This window comes from Zonotrichia albicollis, chromosome 3 (genome assembly GCF_047830755.1).
Source record: "Zonotrichia albicollis isolate bZonAlb1 chromosome 3, bZonAlb1.hap1, whole genome shotgun sequence".
Lineage (NCBI taxonomy): Eukaryota > Metazoa > Chordata > Aves > Passeriformes > Passerellidae > Zonotrichia > Zonotrichia albicollis.
Window position 1 is genome coordinate 12,728,796 of NC_133821.1, and position 25,048 is coordinate 12,753,843.

The 25,048-nt window shown below is 41.2% G+C and overlaps 1 protein-coding gene across 6 annotated transcripts in view; it reads right to left on the minus strand.

Annotated features, from left to right (window-relative positions):
- Nucleotides 1-1,190: 1,190 nt before the first annotated feature.
- Nucleotides 1,191-25,048, minus strand: part of ACYP2 (acylphosphatase 2) — a 32,983-nt gene continuing 9,125 nt past the window's right edge. For 3 of the 6 annotated variants that reach the window (XM_074536711.1, XM_005486853.4, XM_026793273.2), the window contains exon 4: nucleotides 1,296-2,099. In XM_074536711.1, coding sequence (XP_074392812.1) covers nucleotides 1,985-2,099 — 115 coding nt within the window. In that variant the 3' untranslated portion in view covers nucleotides 1,296-1,984. Of the gene's footprint in view, nucleotides 2,100-5,229; nucleotides 5,306-7,314; nucleotides 7,487-18,436; nucleotides 18,530-25,048 lie in introns of all 6 variants that reach the window. The other 3 variants (XR_012579376.1, XR_012579375.1, XM_074536712.1) reach the window with 3 other exon arrangements.

The following is a 25,048-nucleotide window of genomic DNA, read 5'->3' on the forward strand; positions in this document are numbered from 1 at the left end:
GAAAAAATAAAATTCAGGGGTATCTATGGTTATAACTGAGTGATATTAGCATGGAGCAGAAAAGGAAGTATGCCTCAGCTCAGTTTTGATGTCTAGTTATCCAACTGTTCTTGCTTTGTTTTTTCTATCTTACCATTGGGATTCTTTGGCTCCTCAAAACCAATGATGTTCTCATTAAATCTAGAGACACTGCTCTGCTGTTCTGCACACACTGCACTTCCACAAATGGGATGGCTTTGGACTCAGGATACCTTACCAGAATCTGAGGATTAAATAAAACGAGAAGATTAATGCCCACAGTGCCAGCCAAGGCTCCATTAGTTTCAGGAACACAGCACAGAGAAATGCTCTCTCTACACAATTCCTCCCAAAAAAGTTAAATGAGCACTTTAAATGGCTGCTTCCCTTCCTCAAGCCTTGCCTTTCTAGGGGAGTTGGGGTAAAATCCCCAGGTGCTTGTGAGCACCCAGCTCCACCCCTGGAACACATTAAAACAAGTTTTGGCTGCTCTTCCTCTGTATCCAATGACCCCTTTGTTTTTGCCTTCCTCTCTCCTTGTTCCTCAAAAGATGAGCAAAGCACTTGGCAGGAACATCTTTGACTAAGGGGGCATTTTGTGCCAGGTAGCTCCAAGGAAAATGTAAACGACTTTGTTAGGCAGGATGCAGTTTTCCACTAGGATGGAACAGTTATTGAGCTCCTGCTACACTTGAACTCTGCCATTTACCATCAGCTGAACAAGGGCCATTGACCACCACTTCAACAATGGGGGCCTGTGTATAATCACAGAACAATTCATAAGCAGCTCCTGCAAATTCTAGAAAGGAGATTTTACTGCTGAACACAAAGGTCCAAAGAAAAATCAACCTAGTGGCGAGCAGAAATACCTTTCTAAGTACACATGCACTGATGGAGAAGTGCAGTGCTTAAGTTAGGAAATGTCCTTCCTGAAATTCAATCCATGAGCTGCAGATTTGGTGCAGCTGCCCAAACTGACACCACTTGCCCAGGAAGGGGGACAGGGCAGCCAGTGGAACACCAGCTTCAGGATCCTCATGAAATCTCCCTGAAGGTTCTAATCCTGACCCACAAACACTGCAGGAGTGAGGATCCAGGTCTGATCCAGTCCTGGCTAACTCCAGGGTGCCTGTGGAGACAGCGCTGGATACAGGAACTGGACCCACAATGGATCAGACTTATCCAGGATTTATTAGAACTTCCATGGACTTCAGATGATGGATGTGGCTTCAGGTTCCACCACACAGTCTTAACTCAGGAGCAAACACACACCCATATGGAAAATCACTTAAATCTTCAATTTTAGTAAGAACATTAAAAAAGCAAAGAGATTAAAACATCCTTTATAATCAGCATGGATGCAAGCTACAGATAGACAAGGGAAAAAACACACATTTCATCACCTTGGAACAAGATTTATCTGAATTATTATGGAGAATTTTAAACCAGAGCTGGTTAGATAATCCTAGTTTGAAACAACATATTTATTTTAATTTACCACTATAACCTTATTGTCACATAGAGCCTGGTCTATAACAGGCTTATTTCAGAGAACTCTCGAGTGTTCCAGTTCTGTAAGTATGTATTTTTGGTGAGATTACAAACAGTAGAACATAAATTTATTATTTTTCATCTAAATATGACTCACAGTGTAAAGATTAGGTACCATCTGGTTGTATGTAACAAGTCTCATTGCGCACAAATAATCACCAGCACTTCTAAGCTTTTATCTGTCTTTCAAAGCTGCAATAAATCAGATATTGGCATTTTAGACATTAAATGTTGACATTCATGGTGCAAGATGTCTAACACAGCAACAGGAATTCCTACTTGGTGGGAACAGGGAGCATTTATGTTTATCCCTAGTACAGAAAAGCATCCCAATGCTCTTGCAACATTTGATGGAGGCACAGAAAATATCATGCAGCAGAAATGTCAGTTTTGTGCTTAGTGAGGTGCCCTCCTGTTAGTATCTAGTGTTGAAATCCGAGAAGTCAAGCTTGGAGATCTCCTTTTCATTGGAAAAATTTGTTTTATCGATGCGGGAACTTGGGCTTCCAACTTTGCTCAGCCAGGATTTCCTGCAGGAAAAATAAGAGAGAGTTGGCAGATAAGGAACTGCACATGTGAGGGTTATTCTCTGTCATGCCCTCACTCACTTTTGCTTTTTTAAGAGCAATAAAAAGCATCTTTCAATAAGGAAATTATCCCAAATCTGTTCTTCTCTGTTTCCCCTCCCTTTCCCTTTAAAAGCAAACCAAACTCCTTAAAGGTATCAGTGTTTCCAGGGGATTTACAGAATATTACATAAAACCACAGCTGATAAAAAGGCTAAAACAGATTTACAGCAATGATCCCTTCTAAACACTATTAATAGTATTCCTATAATTACCTTTGCAGAGTCAATACTGTGCTTTTAGCAAGGACCTACAAACTACTGATAACTGAAAAGATATCTGAAAAGATAACTGAATCCCAACACTCACTTTGCTCCTTGCTGGTAACTAAAAACAAGGGAACTGGAAAGGAATGAATTCAAAACCAGCAAAAAGGCATCAATTATATCAGAGCAATACTGATTTGTAATAAATATTGAACTGAATGTTATACTGGATAACTGGATACCCAAACCCTGGAAATGCAGCAGGTGAGTGCTTACACAGAGGTTCATTTACAAAAAAACGCTTACTTGGTCAATAGTTTTGGTTGTGCTAAACTCCCAAAAGTAGAAAAGTATTTTATTGTACCATATTGAAGGAGAAATATACTTGCACACAAATGATTTTTTAGAAGTTAGTATAGATACTTAACTGATTGCTAATAAAAAGAAATATTCACCTTACTCTAATTTGAAAACAATAGTTCCCTTATTAAGAGTTATGCTAATTAATCCATTGCAGAATCCCACTAAGCATTGTAAACTGCAATATTCTAGCACTGAGACCTAATTTTGATGTCTTTATCATGAGAATCATGGACAGAAATTTACTTACCTCGAGCCAGTAAATCAGTATATCACATCTGAGATACAAAAACACTTTGCTAGAGACCCTACATGCAACATTTTTTAAAAAGCAGCTCTTGACACCAGAAGACACTGCAAAACATCTCAAGGGGCTTCACCAGTTACCAGAGACAATTTTCCCATGAATCATGTCAGTCTCTCACAGATGGGTCTCATCACTGGCACAGACAGTTCTAAACTTGCACTCAATGTGACTTGAACAACAAAACAGAGACTCTGTATGGAAAAACTTCCTACAAAACAGCTACCAGGAATCTCATGTTCCACGTGTGACTTGCTTTATTTTAGCATACAGAAATTAAAATACCTGTCAGATGCTTCCACTTCCTCACACCTCTTGTTCTTTGCTGCATGTTATGAACAACCTCCCTTCCTGTCTTAGATGAAGCCTTTCCAGTAAGGAATATATCATAGGAATAAAGAGTCCAGGAGTAAAACAGGAGAACACAACTTCTCAGTTCTGCTGGAAGCCTCAAGACAGAGGGGATATTTCAACAGAGGGAAACAAGCCTAAGGACAAACCATTAAGAAAAAAAAACTGAAAATGGTTCTTGTTTATTTACCAGGAAAGTCTCCAACAATTGAATGCCCTTGAGTGACAAGAACATGTATGAATTCATCTCCTGAAAATAGTAGAAATTGCTTTTTAAGTAACGTGATAATTTGTTCACTATTTCCTTTTGTCTTTCCATTTTGAAGGTGAGCTTATCCTGGAAAAATCCAAAAGGAACATATTCCTTGGCCAGCCTTCACAACAAAAATTCATCCCTGCATGCTTCCAACGCCCAAGTTCTGCTGGGTGAAGAAATACCTACAAGCTCTGACCAGAGTAAACAATCCACTCTCAGCTCCACAAATCCTCCTTCTACATGAATAAGGATGAAGCACAAATTACGAAAATCCAGTTAGAGCAACCCAGCTCCATGGAAACTCTTTACAGGATGTGTGTGCTATTTCTTATTTAATGCAGCAGGGAGGGGAGGAGGCAATATCTGGGAATTGCATGACTTTGGGGCTCAGCTCTGCATTGAGGGGACTTTTCTCAGCCATCTCCCTCTCTCTGCTCAAGTGACAGCCCAGTCACCAACACTGTGAAGAAGCACATTTTTCACAAGCTAAGAAAGCAGAAAATCAGTATTTCCTAGAAGTTAAATGTCATCTCCCATCTCATCACTACCAGGGTATTTATTTCTTTCAACAGTGAAGAAAAGGTTCTGAACTCACCTCCTCAGCCTGTTCAATTCCCATTCACCACAGATCTCTTCATGTGTGTAGACATGAGCTACAATTACTTGCATTTGGAATCTTAGCTTGTCATTTATAGCATCCATGTTAAAATTCACTGCTCCTTCCCACTTCTCAGGAGTGCAAAGACTCCCTCCCCCTCACTCATCTGAAGCAAACGAGGACATTGCTGAGAAGACACCACACAGGTTACTCTTGTTTTAAAGGATTCACTCCCAAAGGGACTGCTCCAATGAATCCAGAACAAGAGCTAACCTCTAAATAGCCATTTCTGACCATGTTTAACTCCATGGAATGGTTTGGGTTGGGAGGGACCTTAAAACCCACCCAGTGCCACCCCCTGCCATGGGCAGGGACACCTTCCATAATCCCAGGTTGCTCCAAGCCCCATCCAACCTGGCCTTGCACACTGCCAGGGATGGGCCTCCCCACCCTCACAGAGAAGGATTTCTAACCCATATCCCACCCAACCCTGCCCTCTGTCAGTTTGAAGCCATTTCCCCTCGTCCTGTCTCTGCATTCCCTTGCACACAGCTCCTCCCCAGCCCAAGCACTGCCTGGCCATGAAGTCACTCTTGGCCATGCTCTGATCGCACTGAGCTCACCATGCATTTCTGAGTTACACAACCTCCCTGTCCAGGGGAGAAGCCAATGCTCCTGAAACAGCTTCCTAACCAAACTACACAGCTTCCCAATGTTCATGGGGGATACTCCTAGGAGCTTAGAACCACTTGATCTATCACTCCTTCCCTTCTCTCCTTCCATTAACTAAAACAAACCTTGCTAACAGACACTGCCTTGACACCCAGGCAACACAGCCCTTCCCACTGCGCATGTTCTTGGAAAAAACATCCAAAGAGCTGGATTTTCACCATCTCAGTTCATATCCTTGTGGAAACAGCCTAGCTGGCACAGCATTCCAAGCAGGAAAAGACTCCTACCTGTTAACTTGGCAGAATGGAGCCTGGCCAGGTATCTGGAGAGATCCCTGGAAAGGTTGTTCAAGAAGTTACATCTCTGTAACACAGGATAATCACAGAATCCAATGTTGGAAAAGACCTCTCAGACAGATTCCAACCTTTGACCAAACACCATCTTGTCAACTAAAGCACAGCACTAAGCATCATCATTAATAAAAATAATTACTAACATTGGCACAGCCCTAAAATGCACTGTGCTTGAAATACTAAAATAACAGAGTAACTTTCTGATTTCCTGAACAATATTTATTTTTTAACTCCAATCTCAGCTACAAAACAGAACTCTCCAAAATAAACAGTTTGCTTGGCATTATTCTCTGAAGTATTTCTTTACAATATGAAAACTACTCCTGCAATAGTTCCTTTCTTTTAAGCAAAAAGACAAACTTTTATCCTGATACTTGAGAAATTTACAGTCTGTGGTGTTAGGAGAGGACCTGGAAATGCCCTCCAGCATTAATACATAAGGAACTAGGCACAGGTTAAGAATATTTTCCTCTCTCTTCACCTCAAGCCCAGTGTCACTTAAGTGAAACAGAAGAAACCTGTGCTTTTATTTAAAGGAAGAGGAAAATAATGGCACTGGCTTGTTTACACTTTATTTCCCTTTGTTTAGGATAAATACTGCAGAGAATGTTACTTTTTGAAGATCATATGACAGCACATACCAGGCTTGCAAATATTTATAAAATCCCTCCAATTTCTTTTTCCCTTCTGCAACAGCACTGTTCAATTTTCATAAATCCTGATATTTCAGTATTTGCAGAAAAAAAAGTGGAATTCTCTCTCTCATGACTGTCTGGCTTCTGAGATTTTTGAAATAACTTCAGCCACGGTTTTCAAGCTTTGCTCTGCAATCCTTAGGGCCAGGAACATTTGTTTTTATAAACCCAGAATTCCTCTGCATAAAGACACCTCCCACCTTTCCCTCCTCAGCTTACTGCAGAGTCATTCCTATTGTCCATACACCTCTGCTCCTCCTGCTAAGAAAATGGGTAACTGTAAAGAAAATTGACAGGGTTTCTTGTTGTGAAAATTGTTGTGAAAAAGTGGCAGGAAGAATAAAAACCCTGGAAAGAAGTGTGTTGGGAATACTGGGATTTGAGAACCAGGCTAAATGCAAGGGAGGGGAATTTTAACCCCATTATTAGGATGGCCCACCAGAGCCCAGCATATCCAAGCCAAGTGAGGGGTTACTCCAGAGGATGAAAGGAAGCAGAAGCAGCAGGATTGAAGGATGCAGACCAAGCAGTGGGTGGCTGGAAATAAAGGGACCTGCTGAGGCGTGGGCATGGAGGCCCAGAATAGAGCAGCAGCCTGGAGCTGTGTGGGAGCCTGGCTGCTCCGTGCATCCCAACTGCAGGAATGGCCCATCGGGGAGTCAACACAAGGTCTGGAAGTGTTTGAGGAAGGAGAGAAAGGTAGTTAATCAAAACTGGTGTTTGACTCTGTTTTTAAACACAGCTGTCAGATGAATGTTGTTAATTTGTTTATATTTCTTCCTTCCTTGCTGCACTCAGGGGCAGCGTTTCCCTTGGGAATGCACAATGAGCTTTTCCTCGAGGTATATTGGAAAGGATGTCAACAGCAAGGGCAGATTAGCAGGATCTGAGATTTTACAGATATTGTGGGACAGAGTCCTGAGTAAGCCTCAAATACACATTTTGGTGGTGAATTTCTATTTATAAACTTGAGAAGAGTGACTTATGCATTAATCATCACATTCTGTATGGTATTGGCAAGGCTTTTTTTAATGTAGAAGTGATCATGGCCAGTTTGCATCAGGGGAGAATTTGGCTCTATGTACCACAAATCCACTCTGATATTGTATCTGATCTATGTTAAATGTCCTCACCTATTACTTTGAAGAGGAGGAATTATCCCACAATGATAGAAACCAAGCCTGGAGTTGTTCTGGTTTTGTCATATACAATGCCAAGATCTGTTGTGCATTTTCCTGTTAATCATCTTGGTAACCTTCAAGGAGAATTTAATCATTTCAACATGAGATCATAAGTATATTTTTATTAAAACTTATCAGCATACCTCTTTGTTTAGGCCATGTTAGGCAAGTCACTTTTGGCATCTTTCAGAGATCTTATCAGAAAAATCTCAGCAACACTGCAGTCATTTGTTCCAAAGTAAAGAAGTGAGTGAAAAGTAAACCCAAATTCAGCCATTCCAGTAACTCAAACAAAGCTTTTATGTCCACAGTGACCTACAGAAAAGCAGGAGACAAAGGGAATTTCCAGTTAAGCTTGTGTCCTGTCTCCCAGAGCAGTAAACATCCCAGGAAGCCAGCAGCAGTCAAAAGGCCCATTGTGTTTTCTCCCTGGAATCTGTCTGCCCCTACAGGGACCTTGGCTCCCCAGGCAGACTGGGAATCTTGGCTAACCCCACCCACTGCACAGAACCCACTCAAGGTTCTCTGCCACTCCACAGCTTTTAAAGCCAAGGCCACAGGAAGCTTAAATGAGGAGCAACTGTTGCTGTTAGGGCACCAACAAAAGAAAAGCTCTTTCTAATGCTCAGCACCCATCACCCACCTAAGACTGAACAAGGACTAAAGGACTTCAGCCTCTGACCAATTCTACCCATCACAATGTTAATTAAACCCTTACAGTGGCCATTTCAGAGCCAGAATGAATCACCACACTTGACCAGCTCAGCTTTACTTCAAACCCATGTCCTTACACAGGCTGGCAGAAATCCAAGAGTTCCAGCTGACCAACACAGTCAGGAATCTGAAAGACATTTCCCTGTTGTGCAGTCCCAAGGCTCAGCCCCACACAAAAGCCATGAGGAAAAACACCCACAGTTCCACTCTTGCTGCAGCTCCTCACAGGAGACACTTATACTAAAGAATAATTTATTATTATGCAAGAACTAAAAATAATGCCAGGCCAAGTTGGAGTGAATTCCTTCAAGTTCTGGGATTCTATTTTCCTCAAAATTCCCCCTTACTCTACAAATCTCTTTGCATAGTTAAGGGACTGAAAAAATGAAAGAGTTAGAAGGCTCACTGAGAAGTTGCCATTTCCAATTATAAATGTCATAAAGGAAGGCACCAACACTTTCAAAGCATCCTCCTGTAGAGCTCTGAGCAAGTCTGAGGGCCAATATTTAACATGCTCAGTGTTGCAGTGACTGCACATAAATTTATCTTTTCCTAGAATGCCTCTGCTGGAACATTTCACAAGCTAACAAGGTTGGCCTACAACTAAGAACTTTGGGTTTCTTTTTATCCTCAGTTTGCAAAAGAGTTTTGAATATTTTTTTTTTCAAGCATTCCACCAGCTCAGCTCTATTTTTTCCCCGATTTTACACTATGTGATCTAATTTGTTAATTCAAATTGCACACTTTCCAGGGAAGCAGTTACACCCCCACCTTTTAACCTCCCATCTCCAACTGCTTTTTTTTAAGCAACTGTGATGTAACATAGTAGACTTTTCAGAACATAAGAGCAACAAGAAAATGTTTTAAATACATAATATTAGAGAGCAAAGTGTTCAGGAAAACACTAAGTAGATTCCACTAGCTAATAGTCTGCTTAAAATTTATAAGCTGAGAAAATTTGAGCTTTATCAAGACTTACTTTCGTAATGCTCTATTTTTTTTGGTATTACAGATATAGCTCCAACAAGCTGAAAGCAAAAAATTAACATAAGGATGTTGCAGGGATTCTGCTCTTGATTTGACAAGTGCTCCTTGTGATTTCCAGCACACCAGAGCACGGTGCATCCAGCAGGGTGTGTTTACAAGGCAGGGAACACTGCACCTGTCATGCACAGGATGCACACACAATATTCCCTGGAAAGCAGAGAAAGGACCAGGATATGTATTATTTATTGTTTCCATCATATATCCCCAAGACCCTGTGTCTGCTCTGCCTTGAGGTAAAGCTCCAGACACAAGAGCCTGAGGCAGGAGGGGCTCCAGGGTGGGATGTGCCAGGCTGTCCCTCAGGGACCCCACGGAAGCAAACACCCCTTTGCACACTCACAGCTCAAGGAATTGTGTTCCACTTACAGTCATAAAATAACTTTCATTCTTCAACATATCACCTCTTTATCATGTTTTTCTTATGACTTCACCTGTATTCAAAATACCATTTCTGGCAGATCTAATCTCAATTTCATTTCTCCCTGGCTTTCCAAGTTCCATGAAGTTTTCCTTTCACTCTCTGCAGGCAGGTATGAAACACATCACCCTAATGAAGCCATTCAAGCCCTGATCCCAACCACTCCAACAGGAGGGATGCTAGATAAATCAGCTGAGATATCAAATAAAACCCAAATAGAATTAAGCCAAGGCTTCCTGATTTCCTTAAAGTCTATATTGCAACGTCTCTAATTGTTGGGCTTTATACTTTCTATTAATATTAAAAAATTAGATAGAAAAGACTTTTTCACCACAGCATGCCAAGGGCAAAGCCCATCCTGGGGTCCATGATCTGTCACTATGGATATACTCACTGAGGGAAAAAAAAAAAAATCACACTTAAAGCTCCCAGCTATTTAAGGAAGCCATCAGAGCATGAAGAAGTATCTCAGTTCAATGTTTCTTTGTGTAAAAAAATTGTTAAACAAGGCTTTTAATGCATACTGAAATTAGATCTGATATGTGTTCATGCTGTTCAGTGTTGTACTACATCATGCTTTTATTTAAATACTCATTTTCAGAGTATTTACCTAAAAACATTCTCCTGTTGATCTGCAACAGTGATAAAATGAATAAATCAAGAAATAGATTTCTTTGAATCTTTTTTCCTACAAAATGAACCCAATACTATAAGTACCAAAATCTCACCTTCCCAAGGCAGGTCTGGAACTTCCTACTTGAAGTTACCATGTACTGAAAACCAGACTGATTTTATTATAATTGAGGGTAACTGGTTCATCTTTCCACCTACATTTCCCAAGGGTTTGGACATTTTTCTGCTCATTCCAAACATGTCCATTGACAGTACAAGAGTTCAGTAGTGAGAGCTTCAGACTCCAAAAAATCAGAATAAAAGCAGTACTCTACTAAAGGCAGCATCTTATTTCTACTGAAGTCAGCAGCATCTTCTATCTACTAAAGTCAACACTTACTAGGGACAGGGAGATGGACTTGATGTCTGCTTTTGCAAAATTTAAAGAACTATAACTACAGAAGAAAGAAATATCAAAATCAAAAGAAACCATCTTTGGAAGACTATTTCATACTGTCTAAGTATTCCCAAACAGGTCTTGTTAATAACTATTTATAAGTACCTTGTCTTGCAGAATTTTTTTATTTTGTTGTTTATGCTTCATAGTTCCTTAATATACAGGAGGTTTTGATATTTTGTGAGATGCTCGGTAACAAGAAAATTATTGGCAAAGCACAAATATGTTCCTAAACTCCATCTTCCTGGATTTTTTCCATTTTGCTTTCAAGCTTCAGAGTCTGTCAAGAAGTATCAAATATCCCATTTATTTTCTGTAATTTATGCCATTTTCTTTTTTTCCCTTCCCCCTTTTTGCTATGGCTTTCCCATGGAGTCTGGCTGCTGCAGGAGCTACATGGGTTGGGATGTGAATTGAGAACTACAAAAAAAATCCTTGAAAGCCACAAATCTAACTAGTGGCTCCTTTTACTAAAATTTATATACAAGTATTTCAGAAAAGCCCTCAACTCCTTTCACAGTCAACTTGGAGCTCCTTGGTGCTTTCACTGACAGATTTCCAAAGGCAGGGAGCTGAAGCCCTTGCACAGAAGGCACAGAGGCATTCCTAGCATAAAACCTCTCAAAAGGCAAGCTCAGGCTCTTGGTTTTTGCTCAGAGTTTATTTGACCATTTCTATGTGCACAGAGAAAAGATGTTTTCAGTTTTTGGCAACACCAAGCCCTTTGAAGCAAAACAACAAAAGCAATAATTTATAGGAGGAATTATGCAAAACATTAGCTCTGTATGACTGGGGGAGCTGCTGTGAAAAAATAATTTCACAAAATTCATGTCAGAACAGTTCATGTCATCATGCTTTTTATAAAAACAAGCTGCCTGGCTGTCTAGAAAAAACAGTCCAAACACTATATAAATCATATCAGTTAAAGATGAACTTCACAGCAGCTGCACTGACATTCAGGACAGAGCATGTGTGGGATGAAGAGAGTGGCTTGACCATAGATCTGCCTCCAGATAAAGGCACTAAAAGCCTCCAGGAATTCCCACTCTGAGATAAGGACCCAGTTTGATGCATATTTATGATGATATGACAGATTTTACCACCAAATTGGGATCAGGAAGGAGCTCAAGAGCACATCACCTCTGTGAGTCACATTCCAGGCTCTCAGACTGGGTACCAGTAAAAGGAAGAATCACTGGAACTCTTTCCAAAGGCACAGAAACATCATTTCATCCTTTACAACATCAACAAGCAGGAGTAATTGCCATTTCATTCAGCACAGCACTGAGACAGGAGTGCAAAGTCAGGCCCATTTCTTACATCATGCTGAATCCTTCTCCTGTGTTTGGAGAAATGAGTGGTTGCTTATTCTCCTGGAATTTTCATCAGCAAACACACATGCAAAGACATCTGAAGCAGCACAACTGCTGCTACTGTGTGAATAGATCCTACTGAGGGCAAATTTGCATTTATACCTAGAGTAAAATATATATAAAAAGCTAATCCTGACTGTGACAAGTCCACACAGAATATACTCTCAAGCACATATAGGCTTCCAATTCCAAAGACATTCAGTTTTAAACAAGCCATCCCTCAAACTCTTGGATACCAATCACCAGAGGACATTTCCTCTTGGACAGACACACTATTTAGGCGAACCAAACTCCTCCTGGAGACTGGAAATCCTGGCACTGAGAAGTCAACAGATGTCAGAACCCAGTCAGCAAGGACCTCTAGGAATTCATTAGACACTGAACACCTGTAATGCTGGTTCCAAGCATTAAACACACAATGCCATAACCAACCTAATTCAGAGCTGCTGCATCAGTTTTCTTTGCAATCAAGGGCATTTGGCCACAGAACCTGACAAATTATTAAACAAATAATTCAATTTACATCAACTACTCCCCTGTCCTTGTATGAAATTCTGTGTGTGGACTGTGGGGACCAAATAAAGTCAGAACTTTGCATTACAAGCTCAGAATTCCCACACAGAACTTGGCTCTCCAGCTCCATTCCTACAGGACCAAGAGCACAAGGGTTATCAGGAAGGTGCCTGCAAGTAAAGAAATGCATCTCTACCAGAGAACTTTCCCCCTAACATAAAGCAGCAAAAAGGATTTTTATTTCATTAAAACACCCATTTTGGCTTCAAATTTAGTAGAGGACAACACAGGCTTGCCTACATATTTATTTGTTTACTAAAACAATGGAAACAAGTTCATGATTCAATTACTGACAGATGATCTACTATTGTGATGTAAATCCTTCTGTTCCTTCATTCTCCTTTGACTTCACAATAGAAACAACCTTCTCTTCTTTATGCAATTTTGCTCATTTATCCATATATTGATCCAGTATGTAGAAAAACACTGACATTTCTTTAATTTTTAACCCTCTCATATAAAAACTGCACTTTAAAATTTTAGCTTTACATTTAGCTCTGAATTTTAGCTTTAAATCATTATTTTCACCCCAGTTTTAACTGTTGGACATTTTTAAAGACTTACCTTTCCCAATACTGGAAGACAAAGTCCCAAAATTCCTAAGTATTGATGGATCCATTTCTTAAGGGTCCTTAATCTTCAAGGTGTATGTTAAGAAGCAGCTCAGTGACCATCTAGAAAACCTAACCTCTACAATAATTTTCTACTCTGTATATTAATTTAAAAATATTTTTAAGCCAAGAGTCTGATCCCCTACAAATACACCTAAACAACTGGCAATATAACTAACTCAAGGATTAAGTCTACCAGCTTGAGAAATCTGGGCTGAGCTTCTCAGGCAAAGAAATCCAGCAGGAACTTCAAGGAGCGACACTTCCAGCTAAAAAGCAACATGATTACAGTTGAGATCCAGAAAATTTCATTAAATATTAATATCTCCTGCTTTGCCTTGCTCCTGCAGCAGCAGCAAAAGGATAAAAACACAGAGAAAAACCTGCCCAGCTAATCAAGTTGTGGGTGCTGGTTAAGTGAAACTTTGACTCCTGTCCCTGTATTTAGAGATAGAGAACGAGCCCACAGCACTCACAGATCCAAAGTGCTGGATGGCTCCCAAGAACTGGTAACAGGATGACAACTCCCCACCCTTCACAAAACACAAACCACTGATTTTATTAGGAAATGACACACATTGTTCCCAGGTATACAACTGACACACGGCTGGGGTGACCAGAAAACAGCAACTGACCAAACCCTGAAGCAACAGGGCAGAAAATAAAACCTCTTTATTCCACCTAAACACGTTTACAACCCTTACAAGACTAATTAGAGAACAAACAGGGAGAACCCTAAGGAGAACCAATTACCAGAACAGAAAACTATGCATAAACAATTCAGGCCTTTATCTGCATGTATAATTTTAACACAATTACATTTACCACGAGCACATGGGACAAAAATGGTTGTGTGGCTGCAGCTTTAACGTGAACCATGAGCAGCTCAAAGCTGCCACATTTAAACAGAGCAGCCACACAACTCTGATGGAAACCTGGCTGAACACCAGGCCCAAGCAGAAATACTAAAGAGGGTGCAGGGAGCACTTAATTCAGATTAAGGAGTAGCTTTCCCATTCAGTTCTATGGATAAATGGAATAAATTTTTGTCTCTCTTCACCACCCTTACAAATCAAGGCTACCTTGCCATTTCTAGAGTCCACTGCACACCTTAAGTGGCAGCTGTAAATTCCCAGCACTCTGCTGCTTGGTGGCACAATGTTGACTTAGGAACTCAGCAAAAAGGACAACTGAAACCTACTTAAAGTGGTTTAGAGCAGAGCTAAACGTGGCAAAGAGTGATTATGAACAAGACCAGCGTGCCTAAATCTGCACAGATGAAGGCAGAGCAACAGCTCTCCACAACACCTGAGCTGCAAATCCACTGGTTTTATGCTCCAAACGTGCATCAGCATTGGCAGAATTGGAATCCCCGGATGGGTCAGGTGAAAAGGGACCACAGTGCCTCAGTCCAACCATCCCAGAACACACAACACAGAATTGCATCCAGCTGATCCTGGAACATCTCCAGAGAGGGAAATTCCACAGCCTTTCTGGACAAACTGTTCCAAGGAGTTCTTCCTCCTGTCCAGGTGGAATCAGTTCCTGCCTGTTCCTCCTGTGCCATGGCTGGGCGCCCTGGAGCAGAGCCAGGGACACCCAGGACTGGAGGCTGAACAGCCCCAGCTCCCTCAGCCTCTCCTGGGCACAGAGATGCTCCAGGCCCTTCCTCATCTCCACGGCCATCGCTGGCCCTGCTCCAGGAGCTCCCTGTGCCTCCTGTCCTGATGATCCCACAACTGGACACAGCACTCCAGATGTGCCTCCCAGGGCCTTTTAGGAATGCTTTCCAATGCATCCCAGGTCCCTTGAGCCTTCCTGGCCCCACAGCACCGCTGGGCAGGGACACCTTGGTGCCCACCAGGATCCTCCTCTGCAGAGCTGATACCCAGCAGGCTGGCAGGAGAACGAGGGCACCACCTCAAACCTCCTGAGGAGGTGCCTTGGTTCCTGAGGAGTCTGTAGGAGGGAGAGACAGAACAGCTCCAGTGTGTGAGGGGACACCAAGTGACAGGTGACAAAGACCAAGCTTTCCTTTCGATCCCCATCATCACACATGGAAGAGAATCAAGGAACTGAGTACACTTTCCACTCCTGTGCTTCTATAAAAATCACTTTGTAGGCTGCTCCAAAGCAACAGAGCTCAAAGCTGGGGATTTTTATGTAAAATGTGATAAAGAGGACCTAAATCTGTTCTATGATGTTACTATGCAACATTCCAACTGTATTCTTTCCTGATATGTTTTTAAAATAAATCCAGTTTCAAAGAAAACTCCAGGTACCAAGCAATTACTTATTACTTACAGTTCTTCAGGGCACTTAGTGAATCCTGAGAGAGATTGTTTGCTAAGGAATGCAAAACACTTCCCTTATGGCAAAATTTTTTCAGACAAAGACACTGCTGCTGGCTAGAGAATACAAATCATCCCAGCTCATCAAAAGGATTTTTTGTAAAGCAAATTATTCTTCATTAATTATTACTTTATATGCATGCACCACTTTTAGCAGCTGTTTCACACGAATTTATGTCTCTTGAGCTGATATTCAGTCCTAGCAAATACCACAAAATAAATTATGTATAACTGTAAAGGTCACCTTCTCCCATATACTTTTCAGGAACCTCCAGTCAAAAACCCAGGACTTCAGTAAACTCTTCAAAAATCCTAAATTAGAAATTTATATTTTCCAGGAGTTCAAAGCATTTTGAGCTACCAAGGGGGACTGGGCACCAAAAAGCCTTTTAATATTTCAGAATTAAAAAACCTCCTAATAACTAAAAAGTTGAAGTTATTGAGTTAAAGAAATTCAGGCCTGTCTCACCCTTCATCAGAAATCAATTTCATGATGAAGAAGCACAAACTCTTCAAGTATCTGCATATTTAAAATTCTTATGCAACTTTCTTTTAAGACATGATGGCTTCTCTGCTTTACTGCCATGTTAAATATATTCTTTCCCTTTTTAAACTGATTTCTAAATAATATAGTTCTCCAAATGACAAATGAGTTCCAGTCAGCTTGGTTCTTCAATGATGTTTGGAATTTTTAATTTATTAAAGAAAATCCTGGAAAACTGTATCAATAAGGCACTGATATGCACTCCAAAAAATTTAAAAATAATAAAGTATAGGATTACAGCATAACATAAGACATCTTGGTTCATCTTCCACAAATACAAATTAAAACAAGTTTTAAACACTGCTTGACTAGGAAAAGAAAAACTTATATATTCTGGGGCCTCTCAGAAGAAGCAGAAGACATCACAGAACTGAAGGTGACACAAGGGAAGAGGGTAATTTAATGAGGACTTATATATTAAAAAGCAGCTAATAACAATTAGTAACTGTTCTGTGACAAGAAACTTCCACGTCACTCACTGAATTCTGCATTCCTAGCAGGAATTAGTTCCATTTATTCCTAAACAATTCACTGGAACACTGGGTCTGCAATGGCAAGGTGGGAAATGCTTTTTAAGCTCAGAAATCTCATTTCAATCAAACCCTGAATGGGGTTTGAAAAGAGGGGCAAAGATTAAGAAACAAGACCTGGATCAAGTTTCTCTACATTGGCTGAAATTTCATTTTCCATTAAAGCTGTCAACCAGCTTCACTGAGAGAAGTGATTTTAATTACACTTGACAACCCCAAAACTGCTGTCTTATTTACAAAAGTCCTGTTCAACATTAGCTACCAAAAGGAAATCAATATTTCAACTCATCCCTTTTCTCCTGGCATTGATTCCCCTGCAAAGCAGATGGAAAGCAGCATTTTTGTAGGGGAGTTGCTGAGAGAAATATCTAGAAGGCACAAAATAGTAACTTCCACACATGCAAGTAGATTGACATCTAGTGTAAAAACACTGAACTACAAAGCCACATCAACAAGGATTAATTTAAAATCTTTTTTAAAAGACAAAATAATAAAATCCTCCAAATACAAGCACTATATATATATATGTATATATTTAATAGTTACACAGAGCCAAAGACATTGTACCTCAGTGACTGAGGAAATGCAGCTTCCAGCAGAGGAGAAATGAGAGGTCAGCAGTGAATCAGAACAGCAAATGAGAAAAATCAGAAATGAAGTGCGCCAGGGAAAACAAGCAAGAGGAACACAGGCCAGCTGGTCAAGGAGAAGCTTTTTCCACCTCTAGATAAGGTGAAGAGAAGAGCTAGAGACAAAGGCAGAATGTTTGCATGGTTTAATTTTAGAATTTATGACTGAAAGATATCTTGGATACTCCCATTTCTGTACTGCAGGCCCAGAGACTGATGAGAAGAGGTGCAAATAGTCTCTATCAACTGTGCTCTTTAACACAATGAATAGGGAAAGGAAGTTTATATGTTGCAGAAAAGATAAATAAAAGGCTTTTCAAAGTCATTCCACTGAAGATTGATCCCTTGTATCAGCATCATGATCCTAGAATTTTATGTATTAAATATCTTTGGGCAAAGATGTTTTCATTCCTTTCAAAGGAATACATTTCCAGGAAATCTCAAGAGTTTGTCACCTTTTTACTCTGCCCAGTGTTGGTGGCATTGGCAGAGATTTTGGACCTCATCACATTTTCCTGGCTGTTCCAGCCCTCTTTTCAGGTTCCTGCCTGTAAGAATTCCACAAAAGCAATATCTAAAAAATAGTATCCTAAAAGCTGAGAGACAAGCATCCAAACAACTCCTGACTCATTCACAACTCATTTTCCATAATAATATGAGGACATCTGTCCCAAACCCACTGATTCATTGTGTCCTGATACCCTATTGCCCTCAGTGATGATGAAGGTGATTTTTTTTAATATATAATTCCTCAGCTTGCCACAGACCCAATGTGTTAATCATTCCACAACTGACAGTTTGTGCTGTTGTGGATGGGACCCCAGGGTTGTTTTGACTCAGGAAAACTCAGGGCTCCAGGGAACCTCTGCACAATGAGTCAGAGGTGAGCCATGATTGGGGATAAGCTCTGGAAATGGCAAATGCAGCTGGAGAAATGAAACCAGGGCTGCTCCCAGCACATTTCTGCAAGGGCACAGGAGTGAGCTCCACTCTGAACCAAACTTTCCTGACAGTAATGACACTGTACACGCCAGGTCAGCTGGAAAATGGTTCCTTGGCACCTCCTAAACCCTACAGAGCTCTGAAGGGAAAGCTAAGGAGAATTTGCTCAGTCCCAAAGACCCTGCCAATCTCAAGTGCATCCAGTTTTGCTCCTCAAGCTAAGGATTTTCAGCAGCTACAATCAGAACCCAAGGAAAAAAAATTCAAATGCAGTCCATTTTTTGTTTTGGGCTTGAAACCAAACAACACAAAACTTAGCTGCAGAAATGCTCAATACAGCTCTGTGACTACCCCCAAGTAACTACTGGAGGAATACACTGAAAACAAGGGCAGGTTACATGGTTTTGGAACAAAACCCTTGTTCTGTTTTCCTTGAGTGTTTGAATTCCATTTTACATCCCTACCTGCTAGGATACAAAACCTCCACAGACAGACTGCAGGACATGATCCATCACCAATTCAGGATCTGCTTTTTCTCATTTGTCATTGGTACCACACTGAGTTGGATAAAAAAAAAAGGTAAGACTTAAATATACCATAGACTTACTTGAATATAATTGTTTTATTTTTAGCATGTTTTTAATTAGGAGAGCTAGACACCAAAGCAGCAAAGTGTACAATGAACTTGAACAGAGTAAGAAATACCTGGAAATTATTCATAATACTCTTATTATCTCCTTTTCACTAAGGATTAGTAATAATCCCTCATGTTCAGATTTATTAATCAACTGCCAAAAAATCATGAGACCAGTTGAAATCTGAGATCATCAAACCAAAATTCAGATGTTTGCCTGCCTTTGTGTTTTGGCATTATCTCAACAATGCAATATGGAAGGCTACAAACCTTTATTTAGAACACAATTTCAATTCCTATACAGTAGTTTTGTACTGAGGGCTTGGGCCTTGAGCAAAAAAACAAAGTCAAGTACTGTCACAAATGTTTAATTAGCAATGCAGCCAATCAAGTTGCTATCACTGAGTCATTAATGAATTAAATATTATCAGTGTGCCTGAAAACAGATTTAAAAACCATGTTTCCAATAATTAGCGAAAACTAACTTCCCTTTTTAGACTTTTTACTAATTCAGCAACTAAAACACACCAGAAGTTACTTGGAAGAACAACAGCCCTCTTGGCATAATTTCTTAAGTTATAAACCTTTCTCCCAGAGGAATTTAATGGTTAACCTTTCTTAAAAAATCTTTTCATCAAGACCCATAAGATTTGAAGACCCTCTTCCCGAGGCTTTATTTTTTATTCATCACTAGACAGCTTAAATGTCATTAAGACAGAATTTCTTTGTCATCCAGTCACTCTGCCACATTACAGTGGTATAAAATAACCAAAAGTTCAACTTAAATTGCCACCAGAGGATCTTGCTTGCTGTCAAGCTGGAATGGAGCCAGGACACAAAAGTGCTCCTGGATTTCAGTGTCTGCTGGTGTCAAAGCAGCTGCTCTTTCCTCTCTTGCAGAGGGACAAAATCACCAACAAAAATAGAAGTACCTGGTCGTCCTGCCCATCTCATTCTCTGCCTTTTTGAGCTGGTTACAGAACCAGAACTAATATTTTCTTTTATCCAGTATTTCGAGCACTTTACCTAATTCCTTCCTGTTCAGCAAATCCCAGGAGCACTGTATAAAAGCCATGCAGAGGATACTCTGCTCTTGCCTAGACTAGGGGTAAATGTACCACAGTCCTTCCCTTTTGCTCTCCTGTGTTTAGATGTGACCTTGAGATGAATTCCAAAAGCCACTCACACGTTCCCTGCTGATCCACTGGGAGCAGGGGGCAGGCTGAGAGCAGGGTTACCAACCACAGACCTCCAAACAAGTGGCACCAACACTCCCTGGAAATGGACTGTGTTCCACCCTCGGGCAGCCCGTGGCACCTGTGTCCCTCCCTACACCAGCTTCCACTGGAGGGTTTGCCCAACCTTGTGACCAGCACAACATGCCCATTCTGTATTTTGAGAGTGTGGATCAGAGAACTGATTCCCACCTAAAGACAGCTGCTCAAAATTAACACTTGCTGCATACCAGGTATAACTTCATTGGCATCAACACATCATGGACAACAAACCCTCTGTCCTTTCCCACTTTGTCCTCTGAGGTCCTCTCTAACAACAGCCACAACAAACAGTTGCCTGCTAGGAAAACCACCCTGCAAACAAACACTTGGCCGCCCTGGACAGTGCCCCACATAACCCAAGAGGCTGCACAGTCCCTGCCTTCAGTGCTCTGGCACATCCATTCCTGCTGTTCACTGGAAACACTGGGATAGGCAGCCCAGATCACCTGGCCCAGGACAAAGAATATTCTATTTTTGTCCAGTGCCCCATGTCTCAAAGCACACACTGTGATTTAAACAGGCCAAAGGAGTGAGGGAAGTGTTTCCCATAACAAGCCAGGGAGACATGCACAGGCACAATCCCATTGAAGGCACCTGGACTCTGCACTCAGCCATCCATCTCAAGGTGAAGGTCATCCTTCTGGAAAGCCACATCAGCTGGAAAAACACTTAGAGAATTTCAGGAAGTTCTATTTTCAAACCCCATGGTAACACAGACCTCTTTTAGGCCTTTCTATAGGAGTCACATTCCCAGTGACTTGATCCCCTTGGGAGAAGACAAATTTCCATGCAGGACTCCAGCTAAGGCCATTAAGTTCATTTTTTATCTCCATTTGGGAGGATAATTAGGAAGAGGAGAGCTAATAACAGAGTGGTTTCCTCAGGGCAAAGGCATTGGGCAGGTCTCCAGCAGGAAGGATTTTCAGCACAGGTCCCAGCATCCTCTCCCACATCAACCCCACATGGCCAGGGGACATTTTAAGCCCCAGGCACTTCTGCCACCCCCACACTGCTTCATGCCTGAGCCCCATGTGCTCCAGACTTGGCAATTCCCAGGTCTCCAGCAGGCATGGCTTGCATGTCTGACAACTCCAAAACTCAAGATGATTTTTAATTCTATTGAACAACACCAAGCAAAATATTTAGCATTTCTCAGAACATGTGACTCAAATACCAAAGTTGCCAGCCTTCCACACACTTATTATTCCAAACCAGAAACATCCCATTTGATATTAGCTAAAATATTAAACTAGAGACCAAGTTGAACAGATTTTTGCTAACCTGCATAACTGTGACTAAATTCAGGCAGAACAGCAGCTTTCAAATGAGAATAATACGCAGCTCTAATACAATACTGCAGGTCTAAGGTTTTTTAATGTTCATCTCTGGGTCTAGCAGTGCTCCAAGATTCACTGTGTGCAGTCAGAGAAACCCTGCTGCTGTTCTGGTCCTACACCAACACCCTCTAAAAGGATAATGAAGACAGCATCACATTTCAGAAGAGATTTCCTGGAGGCCTGCTGAGCTGACCTTGTTTACAAGTACTCACTGAAACGATTAATTGCTTGTATGTTCCACTCCACACTGCATTTTCTGCCCATACTGTCCATATGGACATGAGCCAGGACAAAAATTTCTATGTAATTATCCAATTAATTATTATTAATGCTAGCATTTAACAACAACAAAAAAAAGCCAGCTGGCATATAACAATTGCTTCACTTCTAGTGTGAGAACTACAAAGGACATGTTTGTATTTTATAGCTACTAACAAGGAAAGTTGAACAGCTTTGTTTTGTTTTAAGCTACAGGACCAGAAGAGCAAAGAGCAGAGAGGTGAAGGGAACAGGGAACAACCTGAATCCAGAGTCAGCACCAGAATTTTTGTGCAATTGAGCCAACCAGCTCCCCTCAGTATTAATTTACAAATGGAAACCTATAGCACATTCTCATTCTTTGGCCCTATTCCTTAATTTTACTATCTGCTTCTTTGTAGTAGGAATTTCATGTTGATAAAGCAGAATGAGGTCCTGACTGACTCCAGCCTATGTGGTTTTTTTGTTGTACTCCAGAAAATTTTGAGATTAGAAAGATGGATTTCTTCTGGACCTGGCAGAAAGCAACAGCTCCATCTGGGCCAGGGCAATCAGCTGATACAATAATGCAGCTGCAGGGCTTGCAGCAGGCCAAAAGCAGTTACTGGAAATTAAATAAGCACAAAACACACCCTGAAATTCTGGGCAGTGCTTCACTGACATTAGTTAACCAATGCACAGAGCCTCAACAATTTACAGGAAGAAACTCTGTTCCAAGGATTAGCATAGGACTGGATATCAACACTCCCACACTGCTTCTCAGCTCCATCACAAATTTGCCATGAGACGCCGAGGTACTGATGCTGCTCTGTGCCCTAGTTCCTCCACATACAGCATGGGAATAATCCATGTGTAACTACTCACCAAAATTATCTTCAATTTTAATTCACATTTGCACTAAGAATTTAAAAAAACAAATGTTTGCCAAATTTTGTCTGAGCCCTCATTCCAAATTTAGGTAGTCCCTTCATGGCTCTTAATTTCAGCTCCATTACAATGCCAAAAAGCAAATATGAGCTCTGGTTTTAGAAGTTGCACTGCATTGCTGCCAATTTGGTATTTAGGACATCACAGACTGCAGTAAGAGCACAACTCCCTCAGGCTGGGTAACAGCAGGTCCTGCTTGACACAAAACCACTGAGGTGTTGCGTGAGCTGGACAAGACAGAAGTGTGGAAAACACAGAAATCCATTAGATCTCGATCACATCCCAACCAAGACTTAAAAACACAGGTAGACACAAGGAGTGATGTTTGTGATGAACAGCAAAGGAGTTTTCCCATCCCTAAGGTGGAGTGAATTGCTCAAGCACTTTTCCAGCAAAGGAGGGAGCAGCACAGGCAACAGAAATCTGCAGCAGCAGCCAAATTCCATCTTTGTGTACAGGTTATAGGTGTTACTCCCTGGAAAACTGACTTGCTGTGTGTTAAACAGATTCACCACCAAAAGGAACTGAATTTGCAGTTTGCTGGGAGTCTTCACCCCAACAAAGGAGCCCTGCAGCCCTCTGACTGCCAAGGAAAACCTCTGCTTCCAGGCTCCAGCTCCTGGATCCACAGCCTGGAAAAGCAGGCCAGATCAGGGAGATCTGAGACTGGCAGCAGGCAGCTGCCTTTCTCCACCCCTCCTAGAACACCCAGCCAAGCATTTTCCTAAACTCTTGAAATTTACCCTGCAAATTACCAACCATCTAAAATTAAAGATTTTAACCATATCCAGATCAACAGGGGGGTAGAACAGTGCTGCCTGAAAAGTTCTTAGCACTGATATTAAAATCTAATCTCAAGGAAGGGTTTTTATTATATAGTGAGCAGGGACAGAGGCTCGGGATCAGCATTTATGGAGTGTGATGGTTTCAGGTGAGCCCCTCTATGGCACACCAAGCCAGCTCAGATCCAGAAGTCTGATGAATAAAACATCATTAAACAATTGCTGGGAGATCTGCAAACAGGAATGGATTGGGATTTTGTTCCAAATGGGTTTGGTTTTTAGTACATATTAAAATTCTACAGCTCTAGATAGTAAAAAAGGGAAGGAAAACTCCTTGCCCAGGATCCTCTCCCAGCAAAATGTCCATTGGGAGTTCAAGGAAACTGCTTAAACTGAGTATCAGCTGCCCAGTTTTACATTGGGCATTAATTAAATTTAATGGCTGATTTCTTTTTTCCTAAATTAAAAACTCTGCTTTCCCCCTTACCCCCCCATGAAGTTTTGAACACTTGGCAGACTGATCTCCTTTGTTCCTTCAGCAGCAGGAAGAGCCCAGAGCACAAATGTGAACACCAGTGGAAAGCAGTGAAGGTACACAAGCAGAGCATTCATTACAGAGGAGCCCAGGCAGCTGCTTCACCCCAGCTAGGGAAAAAAACATCTCCAAGAAAACCAGCTTTGAAAAGAAAGCTGCTCATCCAGTCACAGAGTGACTACAGTAAATCAGCTGGAGAGCAAAAGGCTGACAAACCAAACCCAGGGACTTCTCCAAGTGATTCTCTCTAGAGAGACCTCAGGATCCCCCTTCAGAGGGGCCACATAAAGACAAAGACACCAAAGCTAATATTAACTCTGCAGGACAGCTGGTGACATCCAGCACAGCTCAATGAAAACATCTCAGGGCACCATCTTAAACAAGTAAACATTGTATTTCTGAGAGTCAGACCAGGGAGTAGAGGGAGGGAGGAACTGGGGAAAAAGAACAAGGTAAAATTGAGTTATATAATGAAGTTACCCAGAGAGACTTGTTTTTCTACTGCTGCAATAGTGGCTGAAGGAAGAGCAGCACCAGAAGCAATTTTGATTTTTCTGCTGTTGGCAAATGGTGTATCTCAAGTACACAAGTGTGAAACATACTCATTTTTGATAAAAACATGGTAAATAAACTGAACACAGCTTGCCAATGAACCAAAGCAAAGCAACAGCAATTAAGGAATAAAACAAAACATCAACAGGCTTCTGAGCTCTTTCCCCATAAAAGCTGAAGTGGCTTGCTCTCCCTCTCTGGTTAACATGGCATAAGGAATAGAGATTTTGCTTCCAGTCCTACATTCACCTGGCTAAGGAAGTGCTGAAATCTCACAGAAGATGCTTTTCACAACCACAACATTGACAAGATCAGCAGCAGCAAGAATCATGATTTGTGCATAATTACAGCAGCAAATTCAGAACTGAATCCATCTCTTCAGCTCCTGGTTAAGTCTGCCAAATATTTTCCATTTGGGATACACCTTGGCATTCCTGTGGGAGAGCTCCTGCTGTACCTACACACAAGATTTAACATACCTGGAGAACATTTCCTCCTGATTTCCCACCAGGAGCAGCTTCACCTGAATGTCTGCCCACTTGTGGCACCCCTTTTGGGGACAGCAGCAGCATCCCCACAGAGCTCTTGTCACCCTCACATTATGCAAGTCTAATATTAGTTTAATGTTGCTTTCTCCTGTGGATTACAAACACAAAGCTCCAGACCCAGAATAACACCCTTCAGACAGAAAAATGGCCATAACAGGCTTGTTCCCTGCTCAGTAATTTTCAAACATCAGCACATCAAAAGGAAAGCAAAAAAAATTGCATTTCT